The sequence below is a fragment of the Pan paniscus genome, chromosome 9, assembly GCF_029289425.2.
Source record: "Pan paniscus chromosome 9, NHGRI_mPanPan1-v2.0_pri, whole genome shotgun sequence".
Classification (NCBI taxonomy): Eukaryota; Metazoa; Chordata; class Mammalia; order Primates; family Hominidae; genus Pan; species Pan paniscus.
Window position 1 is genome coordinate 34,811,953 of NC_073258.2, and position 15,680 is coordinate 34,827,632.

General features: G+C 37.2%; 1 protein-coding gene across 2 annotated transcripts in view; it reads right to left on the reverse strand.

The window, feature by feature from the left end:
- Positions 1 to 15,680, reverse strand: part of CCDC73 (coiled-coil domain containing 73) — a 192,522-nt gene that overhangs the window by 370 nt on the left and 176,472 nt on the right. Inside the window, exons 15-17 of one of the 2 annotated variants that reach the window (XM_008955871.4) lie at positions 12,433 to 12,622; positions 9,918 to 11,435; positions 7,627 to 7,760 (exon numbers count right to left, since the gene is read on the reverse strand). In XM_008955871.4, the coding sequence (XP_008954119.4) occupies positions 7,627 to 7,760; positions 9,918 to 11,435; positions 12,433 to 12,622 (1,842 nt within the window). Of the gene's footprint in view, positions 1 to 1,890; positions 7,761 to 9,917; positions 11,436 to 12,432; positions 12,623 to 15,680 lie in introns of those variants that run through there. The other variant, XM_055094262.2, reaches the window with a different exon arrangement.

A 15,680-nucleotide genomic window follows, 5' to 3' on the forward strand; every position in this document is an offset into this window, starting at 1 on the left:
GTAGGCTTATGTAGTAGATCTTCAAAATCTCTAATATATAACTGCAGTAAAGTGTACAAAAACTGCCTTTTACTACTTCATGTTTCCTCCCATGCTTCAGAACACCATTGTTGAAGAAACAGGAAGGGCAGTGAGATATTTGGAAGTTGGCATGTTTTCAAGACACTGTATTGGGTAATTTTAAAAATAGTATGTTAAATAACTTTTTCATTTTAAGGTTCTTTTCTGATGTTAAAATACTTACTGGAAATTTAGAAAATAGAGTAAAGTAGAAAGAAACTAAAAATCATTAGTAATCTCTTATCCAGAGAGGCTTGTTGACATTTTGGTATTATTTGCTGCTAGCGTTTTTTTCTATTTTTAGCCTATTTGATCATTCTATAGAATTTTATGTATTTTCCTCTGTGAGCAGTTTCTTAGGTCATTAAAAACAATTGTCTATGGCTGCAAAATACTCCCTTTTATGGATGTTTGATATATCTCCTACTACTGAATGTTTGTTTCCAGTTTATCCCTACCAAAAATTAATTCGAGTTAATTTCATGCAAAACAATCTTTGATGTTTTTGAGAGATTCCCAGATAAAATTTTCTCTTCAAAAGGAATACTGGGCCAGGCACTGTGACTCATACCTGTAATCCCAACACTTTGGGAAACTGAGGCAAGTGGATTGCATGAGCTCAGGAGTCGAAAACTAGCCTGAGCAACATGGCAAAACCCCATCTCTACCAAAAATTAGCTGGGCATGGTGGCATGCGACTGTAGTCCCAGCTCCTCGGAAGGCTGAGGTGCAAGGATCATTTGAGCCCAGGAGGTGAAGGTTGCAATGAGCCAAGATCATGCCATTGCACTCCAGCCTGGACAACAGAGTGAGACCCTCTCTCAAAAATAAACAATAGATAAAACAAAAGGAATACTGAATTGTTTTCAAAATAACAATTATGGTGGGCTTTCTTTTAAGATAGGGTCTCACCCTGTCACCTAGGCTGGAGTGCAGTGGCACAATCACAGCTCATTGCAGCCTTGACCTCCCTGGATTCAGGTGATCCTCCCACCTTCACCTCTGAGTACCTCGGACTACAGGCATGTGCCACCACACCCAGGTAATTTTTGTATTTTTTGCCATGTTGCCCAGGCTGGTCTCTCTTAACTCTTGGGCTCAAGTGATCTGACCATCTCGGTCTCCCAAAGTTCTAGGATTACAGGAGTGAGCCATACTGTGTTGTGTTTTAGTTGAAAGGGATATACACGTGTATTTTAGAAATATGAAACAGGATAAGAATTACATTAAAATCACCCAAGATCCCAACCACCATTAAAGAGTTTGTGTAAATCTTCTGGTCTCTTTTCTGTATACACTTTTTAAATACTGGGGTCATATTTTTATTGGTTTATATGCTATGCTAAACATTTTTAGCATTTCCTCCTGTTCTTAAGTCTGTTAAGAGGATAGCTCCATCATATTCTGTGTTCTGCAATTTATTTCTGGACATTTAAATTGTAAGAAAATGGTCACTGTTAACTAGGCTGCAGTGATTATCATTTGTTCATAAATCTTTGTGAAGATCTTTGGGTACTGCCTTACATTAAAATCTTTTTCAATTTGACCAGTAAAAGTGGCATCTTAGTAACATTGTCATTTTCAGTGTTAGATTATGTAGTACCAAGTTTATTTTATTTTATTTTTGAGACAGAGTCTTGCACTGTCGCCCAGGCTGGAGTGCAGTGGCGCCATCTCAGCTCACTGCAACCTCCACCTCCCAGGTTCAAGCGATTCTTCTGCCTCAGCCTCCCGAGTAGCTGGGATTACAGGCACCCACCACCATGCCCACCTAATTTTTTGTATTTTTAGTAGAGACAGGGTTTCACTATGTTGTCCAGGCTGGTCTCGAACGCCTGACCTCATGATCCACCTGCCTCGGCCTCCCAAAGTGTTGGGATTACAGGCATGAGCCACCGTGCCCAACCTAGTAATACTTTTTTTTTTTTTTTTTTTTAATGAACTTAAATGCTTAGAATGGTAAGTTCACGGCTCCCTAAGGAGTGTTCCTTTTGGATTGCTCTGTTTGGCTCCCTCCCTGAAATCCTATAGTCAGCCACTGGTCCCCTCAGAGAGTTTTACCTCTGATCTTTGGGGTGATTCTTTGTTCATATTTATCTGATTGGCTTTGTTCTTCCAAAAGTGTCTGCACAGGACTGCTAAGAGAACCTAGGCAAGTCATTTAATTTTTCTGGGCTTCAGTTTACTCATTAGCTTCTTTTAGTTCCCAGATGCTGTTACTGGAAAGAATAACTAGTAATGGATAAAAATGTACATAAATATTTCCTATTTTGCCATCAAAGTGCTGGGTTCATTTTGGTGTATTTGGCATCCAAGTACAAATTAACAGTTTCCCCAAATCCTGATTCTTTGACTTTTTTATCTTGATGATGAAAAGGAAGGACACGTTTACTTGCTTTAGTTTCTTTCCCCTTAACTACCCACTTGCTGAGAGGGGTAGGAGCAGGGATTGGCTTTAGAGAAACAAGATACAGTGTAGATTAGCTAATGTTTGCACTTAACAAAACTTGTCCTGTTTAACTTACCTGAGGGTTCTGCAGCCTACCACAGTAATTTTAGTTCTAGCTATTGTCAGATATATTGCCTTGTATCTTCGTTCTTTCGTCTCCTATCCTTTTTAGAAATTTATCACCTGTTTCTCTTTCAGCCTGACCTACAAAATCTAATTTTTGGCCTAAAAATTTCCCCTAGCTTGGTACTAGTCCTTTTATTTCTGCCTGTGATTATATTTTAAAATTAAACTTAAATGAATCTAATTCATTGGATATAAAAAAAAAAAGTAAGTGGCTTGCTTTGCTTACTCTGGTTTTCCATCCTCATTCCTGGATATAATCAAGATTGCAGTAGGCTAACAACCTAATGCTGAAAACAAGAATGAAAAACATACCATCTTTTCAAGTTACTTCGGACCCATAGAGAGAAAGTGGATTGGTACTTAATACCTTCCCTGAATTTAACAGAATTGATGTGGACTGTACATAAAATATGTTGAAAAATAAAACTATTTTTTTTTTGGCTATAAGTCTTCATAAAATTCATTTATAACAGAGGTTGATAAACTTTTTCCAAAAAGTGCCAGAGTAAATATTTTCAGCTTTGTGGGCCAAATGGCCTCTTACAACTGCTCAATTCTCAGTGCCATGCCAAAACAGCCTTTACAATATGCAAAGGAATGGGTGTGACTGTGGTCTATTAAATTTATAAGGAGATCTACTTTTGAATTTGCCCCACATTACATAATTTGCAATCAAGCTTTAAGCTGGGACAATGAAGCTTACCATAGTACTTGGCACATAGTAATAAGCACTTAGAAAATGTCTATTCAGCCAGTGAATTGAGTTTGTTTTATATGCATCAATCTTTCAGAAGAAACATTTTTTCTATTGTGAAAGTTAAGAAAGTATAATATAGCATTTGACTAAGAGCCACAATATCTAGCCTAGGTCCACCACATATTGTGTCTTAATGACCCTGGAAAGTTATTTCACATTTATGTCACTGTTTCATCTGTAAAAAAAATTACCTTGCCAATGAAAAAGTTAAAAATTCTATAAAAATAAATTCTTTTTTTTTTTTTTTTTTTGAGACACTGTCTCACTCTGTCACCCAGGCTGGAGTGCAGTGGCACAATCGGCTCACTGCAACTTCAGCCTCCCGAGTAGCTGGGACTACAGGTGCTTGCCACCACACCCGGACAGTTTTTGTATTTTTAGTAGAGACCTGGTTTCACCATATTGGCCAGGCTGGTCTCAAACTCCTGACCTTGTGATCCGCCCACCTTGGCCAAAGTGCTGGGATTACAGGCGTGAGCCCACCACGCCCAGCCAAAAATAAATTCTTAAAAGCAACATTAGTTGCAGATAGAACATTAGGAATTAGACAAAAAGAACTCCCCTATTAGATTAATTATAAAAATGGGCTTTCAAGTGAGATGTGAAATTTCCACTGTTTGAAAGTAGAACAGCTATCTTATAAGGGTTAAGGATTCACCCTAATTAGAAATGGATGTTTAGCTTTGATGCCCTCAAGCTTCATGTTTGTTTTGATTCTATGACTTACCCAATTGGGCAAGGTTAAAACTTAGATTTTCCAATGCCAGAGTTACTGCCCTTTAGTCACCATATTTTAATGATACACACATACACCAAGTGGAAACTATACTGTTGCTTATGAGCTCAATTAGGAAAGAGTGAAAAGGGTGTATTAGTCCGTTCTCACGCTGCTAATAAAGATACTGGAGACTGGAAAAAAAAGATAGGTTTAACGGACTTACAGTTTCACATGACTGGGGAGGCCTCATAATCATGGTGGAAGGCGAAAGGCAATTCTTACATGGTGGCAGCAAAAGAGAGCTTGTGCAGGGAAACTCCCACTTTTAAAGCCATCTGATCTCATGAGACTTATTCACTATCACAAGAATATTTCACTATCACAAGAACAGCATAGGAAAGACCGGCCCCCACGATTCTATTACCTCCCACCAGGTTCCTCCCACAACACGTGGGAATTGTGAGACCAATTGTAATTCAAGATGAGATTTGGGTGGGGACACAGCCAAACCATATCATTCTGCCCCTGGCCCCTCCCAAATCTCATATCCTCACATTTCAAAACCAATCATGCCTTCCCAACACTCCCCCAAAGTCTTACTTCAGCATTAACTCAAAAGTCAAAGTCTCATCTGAGACAAGGCAAGTCCCTTCCACCTATAAGCCAGTAAAATCAAAAGCAAGCCAGTTACTTCCTAGATACAAGGAGGGGTGGGGTACAGGCATTGGGTAAACACAGCTGTTCCAAATGGGAGAAATTGGCCAAAACAAAGGGTCTACAGGCCCTGTGAAAGTCCAAAATCCAGCATGGCTGCCAGGTCACGCTAATTCAAGAGGTGGGTTCTTATGGCCTTGGGCAGCTCCACACCCCTGTGGCTTTGCAGGGTACAGCCTCCCTCCTGGCCACTTTCACGGGCTGACATTGAGTGTCTGTGGCTTTTCCAGATACATAGTGCAAGCTGTTGGTGGATCTGCCATTATGGGGTCTAGAGGATGGTGGCCCTCTTCTCATAGCTCCACTAGCCAGCACCCCAGTAGGGACTCTATATGGGGGCTCTGACCCCACATTTCTCTTCCACATTGCCCTAGCAGAGGTTCTCCATGAGAGCCCCGCCCCTGCAGCAAACTTCTGCCTGGACATCCAGGCATTTCCATACATCCTTTGAAATCTAGGAAGAGATTCCCAAACCTCAATTCTTGACTTCTGTGTACTCGCAGGTTCAACACCACATGGAAGCTGCCAAGGCTTGGGGCTTGTACCCTCTGAAGCAATGGCCCAAGCTGTGACTTGGCTCCTTTTAATCATGGCTGGAGTGGCTGGGATGCAGGGCACCAAATCCCTAAGCTGCACACAGCACGGGGACCCTGAGCCCAGCCCACAAAACCATTTTTTCCTCATAGGCTTCTGGGTTTGTGATGGGAAGGGCTGCCGTGAAGACCTCTGACTTGCCCTGGAGACATTTTCCCCATTGTCTTGGAGATTAACATTCAGCTCCTTGTTACTTATGCATATTTCACAGCCAGCTTGAATTTCTCCTCAGAAAATGGGATTTTCTTTTCTATCATTGTTCAGGCTGCAAATTTTCCCAACTTTTATGCTGTTTCCCTTATAAAACTGAATGCCTTTAACAGCGCCCAAGTCACCTCTTGAATGCTTTGCTGCTTAGAAATTTCTTCTGCCAGATACCCTAAATCATCTCTCTCAAGTTCAAAGTTCCACAAATCTCTAGGACGGGCAAAATGCTACCAATTTCTTTACCAAAACATAACAAGTCACCTTTGCTCCATTTCTCAACAAATTCCTCATTTCCATCTGAGATTACCTCAGACTGGATTTCATCGTCCATATCATTGTCAATATTTTGGTCAAAGCCATTCAACAAGTCTCTAGGGAGTTCCAAATTTTCCCATATTTTCCTGTCTTCTGAGCCCTCCAAACTGTTCCAACCTTGGCCTGTTACCCAGTTCCAAAGTTGCTTCCACATTTTCGGGTATCTTTTCAGCAACACTCTGCTCCTGGTACCAATTTACTATATTAGTTTATTTTCACACTGCTGATAAAGACATACCCAAGACTGGGAAGAAAAACAGGTTTAATGGATTTACAGTTCCATGTGGCTGGGGAGGCCTCATAATCATGGTGGAAGGCAAAGGCAATTTTTTAAATTTTTTTTTGAGATGGAGTCTCGCTCTGTCGCCCAGGCTGGAGTGCAGTGGCGTGATCTCGGCTCACTGCAAGCTCCACCTCCTGGGTTCACACCATTCTCCTGCCTCAGCCTTCCGAGTAGGTGGGACTACAGGTGCCTGTCACCAAGCCCAGCTAATTTTTTTTTTTTTTTTTTTTTTTTGTATTTTTAGTAGAGACAGGGTTTCACCGTGTCAGCCAGGATGGTCTCGATCTCCTGACCTCATGATCCGCCCACCTCAGCCTCCCAAAGTGCTGGGATTACAGGCATGAGCCACTGCACCCGGCCGGCAAAAGGCAGTTCTTACATGGCGGCAGCGAGAGAGAAGAGAGCTTGTGCAGGGAAACTCCCATTTTTAAAACCATCAGATCTTGTGGGATTTATTCACTGTCATGAGAACAGCACAGGAAAGACCCGCCCCCCTGATTCAATTACCTCCCACTGGGTCCCTCCCATGACACATGGGAACTGTGGGAGTGACAATTCAAAATGAGATTTGGGTGGGGACAAAGCCAAACCATATCAAGGATAGTTCCTGATTTTTGTCTCAACTCTCCCAGAAGAGTTATACTATCTCACTTGAGGTTTCTCCTATTTAGAAAGGAAAATAAAATACATTGTTAAAAGCTGTTATTTGTTAAGGATGTGTTAGTACTATAATATTCATTTTGTATATGCTAAAGAGAAAGTTGTTTAATAGTTTGAACACTACAACCTTTTTCTTGCTTAAAGTTCTACACACTATGATATAAAACTTACACATTTAACCAGATAACCTTCCTGCTATAGTTAGTTGCTTTCCATATGACAAATAGACTCCTGGAAGCCATATAATTTCTACAAATACTTTAATACATATATCCATACAGTATCACATGGATACTTGATCCTTTCACACGTGTTCTAATTGAAATAGTTTTAAATTCTTTCCATCTCAGTTTCCAAAAATAATGTAAATTAACTTAAGGATTATTAAAAACAATTGGACTTGATTAGCTTACTTTTAGACATAACCTTTTATTAACATAAAATTTTAAATGCTCAAATACCACTATTTCCAAATTTAGATGAGTAAAAAATAGAAGTACATATCCGATGCCTCACACTCTCCTTCCCCAAACAGGCTGGATTGTATCTATTTGATTTACACACTGTGACTTTTTCCTGCTGTTTTCTATCAACCTTAATTGTGAAAAATGGTGCCATGTTGCCCTCTTGATATTATTTTGGAGATCAGTTAGGTCTTAAAGCATCCAGATGCGTACAGTTCTACACATATCTGTAGAATTAGCTCACTAAGGTCTGCTCGGCAATATTTTTAATTGACTTACATGTTCTGTGGGAAAAGAGGAATCATAAAAAGTCTTTGCAATTGCATTCTTCTCTTCACTGGGTTCTCCCTTGGGATCTGGATGGATACTCCAGTTATTCAAAGTGTCAGCAACTCTGTTAATGCTGGTAGTATCTGATTGATAAAGAGGAAATGGCAACAACTGAATTTTTCTCTAGGTACTCATTTTAGTGACTGAACTTGTTTCTGATCCTATGCTTTTGTATTTAAAAAGCAACAAATTTCTATTTTAGTGTTGAATATTTTGCAGTTGTCCTAGACTTTGCTCTTAAATTAGGCATTTCATTTCTGAAAACAAACAAGATTTTATTATTGCTACTTTCTAAAACCTGATTACTGTAATTCCACATTAAAAGCAGTGAAAGAAATGGTATAAATACCTTCTAAAACAAAATAACTCATAAAATGTTATCATTATTCCCCTGGTTACTGTATTTCCCACACATGTAAGCATTTGTATAGTGAACATTTTCCCAACTCAGATTAATGGAGAAAGTCAGAACCAACTACATACCAGATTTATAAACTATTTAAAGAAATTGGCCACAGTGAGAAGTCCAACAAAGGGCTGTTTAGAAGGGGTCACATTGGGCTTTAATAAATTGATAGAAATGAGTTAGAGAAGTATGTAAATTATGAAGGTTAAAAGATACTGATGGCATATTTAAGAGTATTTTACAAGTTGAATTTCTACAGAATTTTAGATATCACCCTTTGTATCTTATATATTACTGAAATTTAATTACAAGAAAGGACTTCAAAAAAAAAAGGTAGATTTTTAGACCAGCACCTAAAGCAATACCTAATTAAAAGTTAATGGAATCTTAAGTAATATATTTTGTGACCTTGAAAAATTGCAGTTTGGGAAATGAGGTTATACAGTGTTTTGGTTATTTGATTTTCGCCTACATTATTTCCCATTGGTAGTAGTAAACAAGATATGTTTTTGTTTTTAATCACCAAATAGTCTCTTTAAATTTTTCTCAATTTCCTTTTTAAAAGAAGACTGTTAAATCTGAGGGCCATACAAAAGCTATCCTTGGAATCTCCATCTTTTTAAGGTGTCTAAGTGCACAATGTTAAACCCACAAAGTTCCCTTAAAATATAAGAATGCTTTTAACAACCTTAGCAACTTTTGACTATGAGATTGCTATTAAAAGAAAACATGCTGTCCCAAAAATAAAAACAATTAAAAAACCATTTTCCTCATGATCATACTTCTTAAATACTGCTTTTTATTTTCAATTTACATTTATACAGCACCAATTCATGATAATCTAGTATGTTTTTATTTTTAAATACTGTGAAAAATTTTCAGGCCGGGTGTGGTGGCTCCCAGCAATTTGGGAGGCTGAGGCAGGAGGATCACTTGAGCCCAGAAGTTCAGCACCAGCCTCGGCAACAAAGTGAGACCTGTCTCTACAAAAAATTTTAAAACTTAGCTGGGTGCAGTGACATGTCTGTACTCCCAGCTGCTCAGGAGGCTGAGGTGGGAGGATTCCTTCAGCCTGGGAGGTTAAAGTTGCAGTGAGCTATGATCACACCACTGCACTCCAGGCTGGGTGACAGAGCAAGACTCTATCTCAAAAAAATAATAAATAAATAAAACAAAAAACAAAACAAAAACATAGACAGCCATGTACTTCGATACCCATCAATATTAAGTCATATGTATTTCATCCATTTACCTCTCCCCCCATTTTTTCTGGAGTATTTTAAAATAAAACTTGGACATTATGCCATTTCATATGGCAGTTTTTAAGACAGAACAATCTCTCTATTCTCTTTAACATCTGAATGCATGAATATATGTTAAGGGATTCAATTTAAAGTGTTTTCAACTGACAAATACTGGTCATAGGAAATATATTAATGCTATGCCTCATTATTACTTATAAAACAGAAGGAAGAGCCGGATTTCTGGTGTGGGTGAAGGGACAGATAAAAATAGAAAAATTAAGGAAAGGGAGAGAAAATTGGGCAAAGAAAGACAACATAGGAGAGAAACTAAAATGTTCTAAGGGAAGGAAGTTTTTAAGGATGAATGAAGAGCATATAGAAAGAAGAGCAATAAATATTCACACTTGGCAGAAGCCTTAACTACTTCACTGTATTTGCTCTAAAAGTTAAAAACAAAAGAATATTAAGTTGTTCCTAATTTAAAATAAGACAAACTTTTAAAACAAAATTTACAAAATATGACTGTACACATTTATCAAGAATAAGTAGAAAAATATTTTAAGAATTAAAATATTACTTTGTTTTCTTACCTGGTCCAATATCCTTTCCAACATCATCCACACCAATATTTTTACAAAGAGCCATTGAAATGATCTTTTTGTTTTCTGATGGATCTAGTGGTCTCTCCTTCAGCAACAAAGAAATGCGAGGGGTCGAACTGCTCGCTGTTTGACTTTCAATGTGATTTACTTTTGACCAAGGACCGGGGTCTGAAAAATTCATGTATACTGGAGTTTTCTCAGTTTTTTTATCTGAAGTTGAAAGATCAAAGGTTGACCTTCCGCTTCTGTTTACTAAATCTCCAGATGGCTTTATGTGAAATGAATGTGATTCCTCCAGCTGTCCTTCACTGAACATTTTTCCTGAAACGATGTCATTTAATGATTCTGTTTTCTCTGTATTATTTAACAATGTATGCTGTCTTTCATTAATGCTCACAAAAAGGAAGAGGTCATTTTTTGTGGCTTCAGTTACCTGATTCTCATCAATCTGATTCTTTTTATTGGAAAACTCTGTTTCTGTGCAAGTTTTCATGTGAACAGCAGTTTTCACATCTTTGGCTTGTGAAGCATGACTGTTCTCATTGTTAAGATGAAGATGGGAAATGTTCACATTAGTGTTTTCTAAGTATCCCAAACAGTTATTAAATTGACTGTTTTGCATATCACTCATATTTTTCCACATAGTTTTTCCCCCAGGGCTTGAGTTAGGTTTCACCAACATAGACATACTATGAACATTTTTATCTGAGTTCTTCAGAAGTAGTTTTGAATTAGCACTAAAAGCAGCATATGAAACGTGGTGGTCGATTACTATATCACAGGGAACAGTTAGTTCAGATTTCTCTAAAGTATCATTACAGACTTGCAGAAAATCTGAAGTTTGTTTAGAAAGTAATATGCTGCACTCACTTTTTTTAGTTAACAGTTGTATTTGTTTTATTTTACATTGTTTATCATCTAACATAACATTACTTGAATTCTGTAAACTATATTTCTGACATGGAACAGGATTTCTTTTTATATCTAGAGACGAGTCCAAATCTGCTTTGGTTTGGTCACTATTTGTAATTTCCTTCTCTAGAGCATGTTCTCGAGTCCCTGGAAGCAATCTGAATTGTTTGAATGGCTCATTTTCAGAAACATCTTTATTATTATTGTGATATGTATTGTGTGCTGTCTCATTTAAAATACTGTTAAATGATGTTTTGTTATTTTCAACCTCCAGATTTACATCTGTATGGTGAACATCTAATCCTCTGGTTCTTTCTAGATGTATTCTTTCTGTTTCTATTGCTGTATCTAACACTACAAAATGATTATTTGGTGATTTAAATTCTGTACATCCATTGTCTTTTTCCAAGCATATCTTGTCTTTTATTTCTGTAGTAACTGATTTTCTGTTGTCCGTAACATTCAAGGTTTGCCCTTGACTAATTACTTCTTTATCTAAGGAGAGGGTTTTGCTTAAGATTTCACTTTGATTTTCATCCTGAGAAACAACAGTATCAATTTCATTCTTGAAGCTTTTTTCAAAAAGCTGTAAATCTGTCATGATGGGAACACAGTAAAATTTTATATTATACACTAAAGGCTGATTTCATAAGACATATTTATCACCTATTTTTATAAAAACATATTTAACCTTAAATATTTTATGGGTCAATAATTATACAAACTTAATGACATCAATATTACCTAAATACTGGGTTCCCTTTATTGTATCAAGTATATCTTTAGCATGCTAAATATTTGGCTTTACCCATATTAAACTTTAATTTCATAATAGCAAAGTATTTTTGGTTTTGTAAACGGAAAGTAAGTTGAGGTATTAAAAAATGGTTTATTTTTCTAGTCTATTTGCTTCATTTAGGACACTTAGTACAATTCCACATAAATACATAGCTGATAAAAATTAATTTATCCTAAGAGATTATGCTCTAATTTCTATTACTACCTAGGTCCAGCAGTATCTAGAAATTGCTAGCTGGCTTCTTCAGGACTGACAATCATCACTTTTTTTCATTACCCAGTGAATATTTTTAAATTCTTGAATAGTTTTGGACAAGTATATAGAATATCTACTTAATCAAGACATTAATTTTATTCATCTATATTCTAACAAAGATTTCAACTTTTTAGTATAGTTAACCTAGAATATAAATTTCAGGTTTTTGAAGGACTTTTTAGAAGTCCAGTCATTCTCTCTACAACATCTCCACCAAGTGGTTGTTCAGCCTGGGTTTGAACACCTCCAATCAGTATCATCTTTAAACAACACTTTTTCAAGATGGAAGAATTAATAAATTATTCCAATGGTTACAGAAAGGTTATCTGAATTAAGAAAAATGCCCTAGGTCTGGTCATCAGAAGGTTACTGGTGACTCCAAGAACATTCTCAGCAAAACAGTGAAGGCAGAAACCAGAATCCAAAAAGACTAGGAATAAGTCATGAAGAGGGGAGGCAGAATGTAATTTTCCCAAAAATATTTACTGTAAATATCAACATACAAATTAGAAAATATCAATATAATTTTAAGGTTACCATCTATAATTATTTCCTCTATAAATGAGCCTTCTTTTTTTTCTTCTTTTTCTCTGTATTCAGTATCTGAACAAAAATTCTCCATATTTTCTTCCCTTATTTCTTGCTCAGTATTATATTTCTGTATAATGGTGTTTTCTGATTTTTCAGTTGACATTTCACTGTTTTCATTATTTACTTCTGGAACATTCTAGTGTAAAATGGAAGATATTCTTTTAAAAACATTGCCTACAAGTATAAAACATTTGAGCAAATGTGATAAATGTGGAATCTGTGTTTCAGTTCAACCATTCAGCAATTTCTATTTGAAAGTCAAATGATTTTTTAGTAAGTTTAATATACCATACTCTTTATAACGATATCACTTTACATTCATTTTATATAGTCTATCATATTTAAGCAAAATGGAGATCTTTATACATTTTCAAACATGCATACCACATTATATGTAATAGAAGAACCACCCCATTACTAAAAACAAGATAGACATGGCAGGCAAATTGTTTTGAGCAGTAGTTTATTTTTTTAAGAGATGAGTTCTTGCTATGTTGCCCAGGCTGGAATGCAGTGGCTATTCACAGGTGCGATCATAGTGCACGACAAGCCTCAAAATTGTGGGCCCACACTATCCTCCTGTCTCAGCCTCCTAAGTAACTGGGACTACAGGTGCTCACCACCATGCCAGGTGAAGCAGTATTTTTATGTATCCTTAAAACAGTGAATCAGTCCAACATGCTTTTTCTTCCCCTATATATTGAGCACATGTTACATGTGAAGCACTGTACTAGGCTTTGGGATACAATGATGAACAAAATACAGTCCCTGTCCTCAAGAAACTTACAGTCTGGTATGAAGATAAGAAAATAAGTAACAGGCAACTTTAATAGGATGTGGTAAGTGCTCTGATAGGGATAAATGCAGGTTACTATGGGCACATGCAGGAATAGTCCTGTCCCTGCTTTTGGGAGTCAAGGAAGGTTTCTTGGAGAAGGTGTTAGCTAAACATACGTGAAGTATGATATGGAGTCATAGATGGGGATAAGGAGGCACTCCAGAAAGAATAAATGGCATATAGCGATACTTAAGAGCAAGCAAGATTAAGAGTATATTTATGGAACTATGAGTGATTTCGTTTGGCTAGAGCTTACATGTAGGGAGAAGAATGAAGATAAATGAGGCTTGAGGTAAGCTGGGCCGAGGTCTTTAAGGGCCTAACATTAGCATGTTAAGGAGTTTCAACTCTACCAGGAAGACACTGAGAAGTCACTGAAGGGTTTTAAACAAGGAATGAATAATGTGATCTGACTGGAAAGACCATTTTGGCTACAGTACAAAAAAAAATGGACTAACATTTTTGAAACTTCATTGATGGAAACCAGCAATGAGAAATATGTTTTATAACTCAATAGGCACATCAAACAGTACCTACTATTATACACTCTAATGTTTTCTATGCTATTTCATTTCATTTTAAAAAGAATTCTGGTCACAACCCACCAAACTAATTTCCATGAACCACTGGTAAGTTGCACCTAGAAGTCTGAAAAACACTAAATTAAAGGGAGAAAACACGGGGCAGAGTGATACATCAGGAGAGTGCTGCAGCAGTCCAGGTGATATCAGTAAAGATGAAGAGCTGTGAACCCATTGGTGATTTATGGAACTAAAGTTAATTGGACTTGGTCAATGATTGGATGTGAAGGCTGAGGGAGAAGGTGAGTCAAGATTGACTTCCGTAGTTCAGATTAGGTAAGTAGATGACTGGTGGATGTCATTCCTTGAGCGAGAAAACAGGAGTAGTAGTAGATTTGGACGAAAATATCATGAGTTCAGTTTGAACTTACTGACTATGAAGAGTTAGTAATACATTAAAGTGGCAATATCTAATGAACCTGTATTTATTTATTACTTTTGTCTTTTAAATAATTCCAACTTTTATTTTAGATTAAGGATATACATGTGCAGGTTGGTTACATGGCTATATTGCATGATGCTGAGGTTTGGGGTATGACTGATCCCATCACTCAGGTAGTGGGCATAGTACTCAATAGTTTTTCAACCGTTGTCTTCTTCCCTCCCTACCTCTTCTAGTAGTCCCCAGGATCTATTGTTGCTATCTTTATGTTCATGAGTACCCAATGTTTAGTTCCAACTTATAAGAAAATTGGTCTTTGGTTTTCTGTTCCTATGTTAATTTGCTTAGGATAATGGCCTCCAGCTTCATCCATGTTGCTGCAAAGGACATGACTGTATTCTTTTTTATGGCTGTGTAGTATTCCATGGTGTATATGTACCACATTTTCTTTATCCAATCCACTGTTGATGGGCACCTAAGTTGATTCCATGGTCTTTGCTATTGTGAACAGTGCTACAATGAACATAAAAGTACATGTGTCTTTTTGGTAGAGCAATTTATTTGCTTTTGGCTATATACCTGGTAATAGTTTTGCTGGGTCAAACTGTAGTTCTGTTTGAAGTTCTTTGAGCAATCTTTCCACAGTGGCTGAACTAATTTACATTCCCACCAACAGCATATAAGTTTTCCCTTTTCTCTGCAGCCTCGTTGGCATCTGTTGTTTTTGACCTTATTTTTTATTTATTATTATTTTTTTGAGACAAAGTCTCACTTTGTCGCCCAGGCTGGAGTGCAGTGATGCAATCTCAGCTCACTGCAACCTCTGCCTCCTGGGTTCAAGCAATTCTCCTGCCTCAGCCTCCCAAGCAGTTGGGAGTACAGGAATGTGCTGCTGTGCCCAGATAATTTTTTACTTTTAGTAGAGATGGGGTTTCGCTATGTTGGCCAGCCTGGTCTTGAACTCCTGACCTCAGGTGATCTACTCGTCTTGGCCTCCCAATGTGCTGGGATTACAGGCATGAGCCACCGTGCCCAGCCTCTTCTTTTTTTAATAGTCATTCCGACTGGTGTGAGATGTTATCTCTTTGTGGTGTTGATTTGCATTTCTCTGATGATTAGTGATGTTGAACATTTTTTCATGTTTGTTGGCTGCTCATATGTCTTCTTTTGAGAGGTGTCTGTTCATGTCTTTTGTCCACTTTTTAAATAGGTTATTTGTTTATTGCTTGTTCATTTGTTTAAGATCCTTATAGATTCTGGATATTAGACCTTTGTCAGATACATTGTTTGCATGGGTTGTCTATTTACTCTGTTGATAGTTTTGTTTTTTTACTGTGCAGAAGCTCTTTAGTTTAATTATGCTTGACTTGTCAATTTTTGTTTTTGTTGCAGT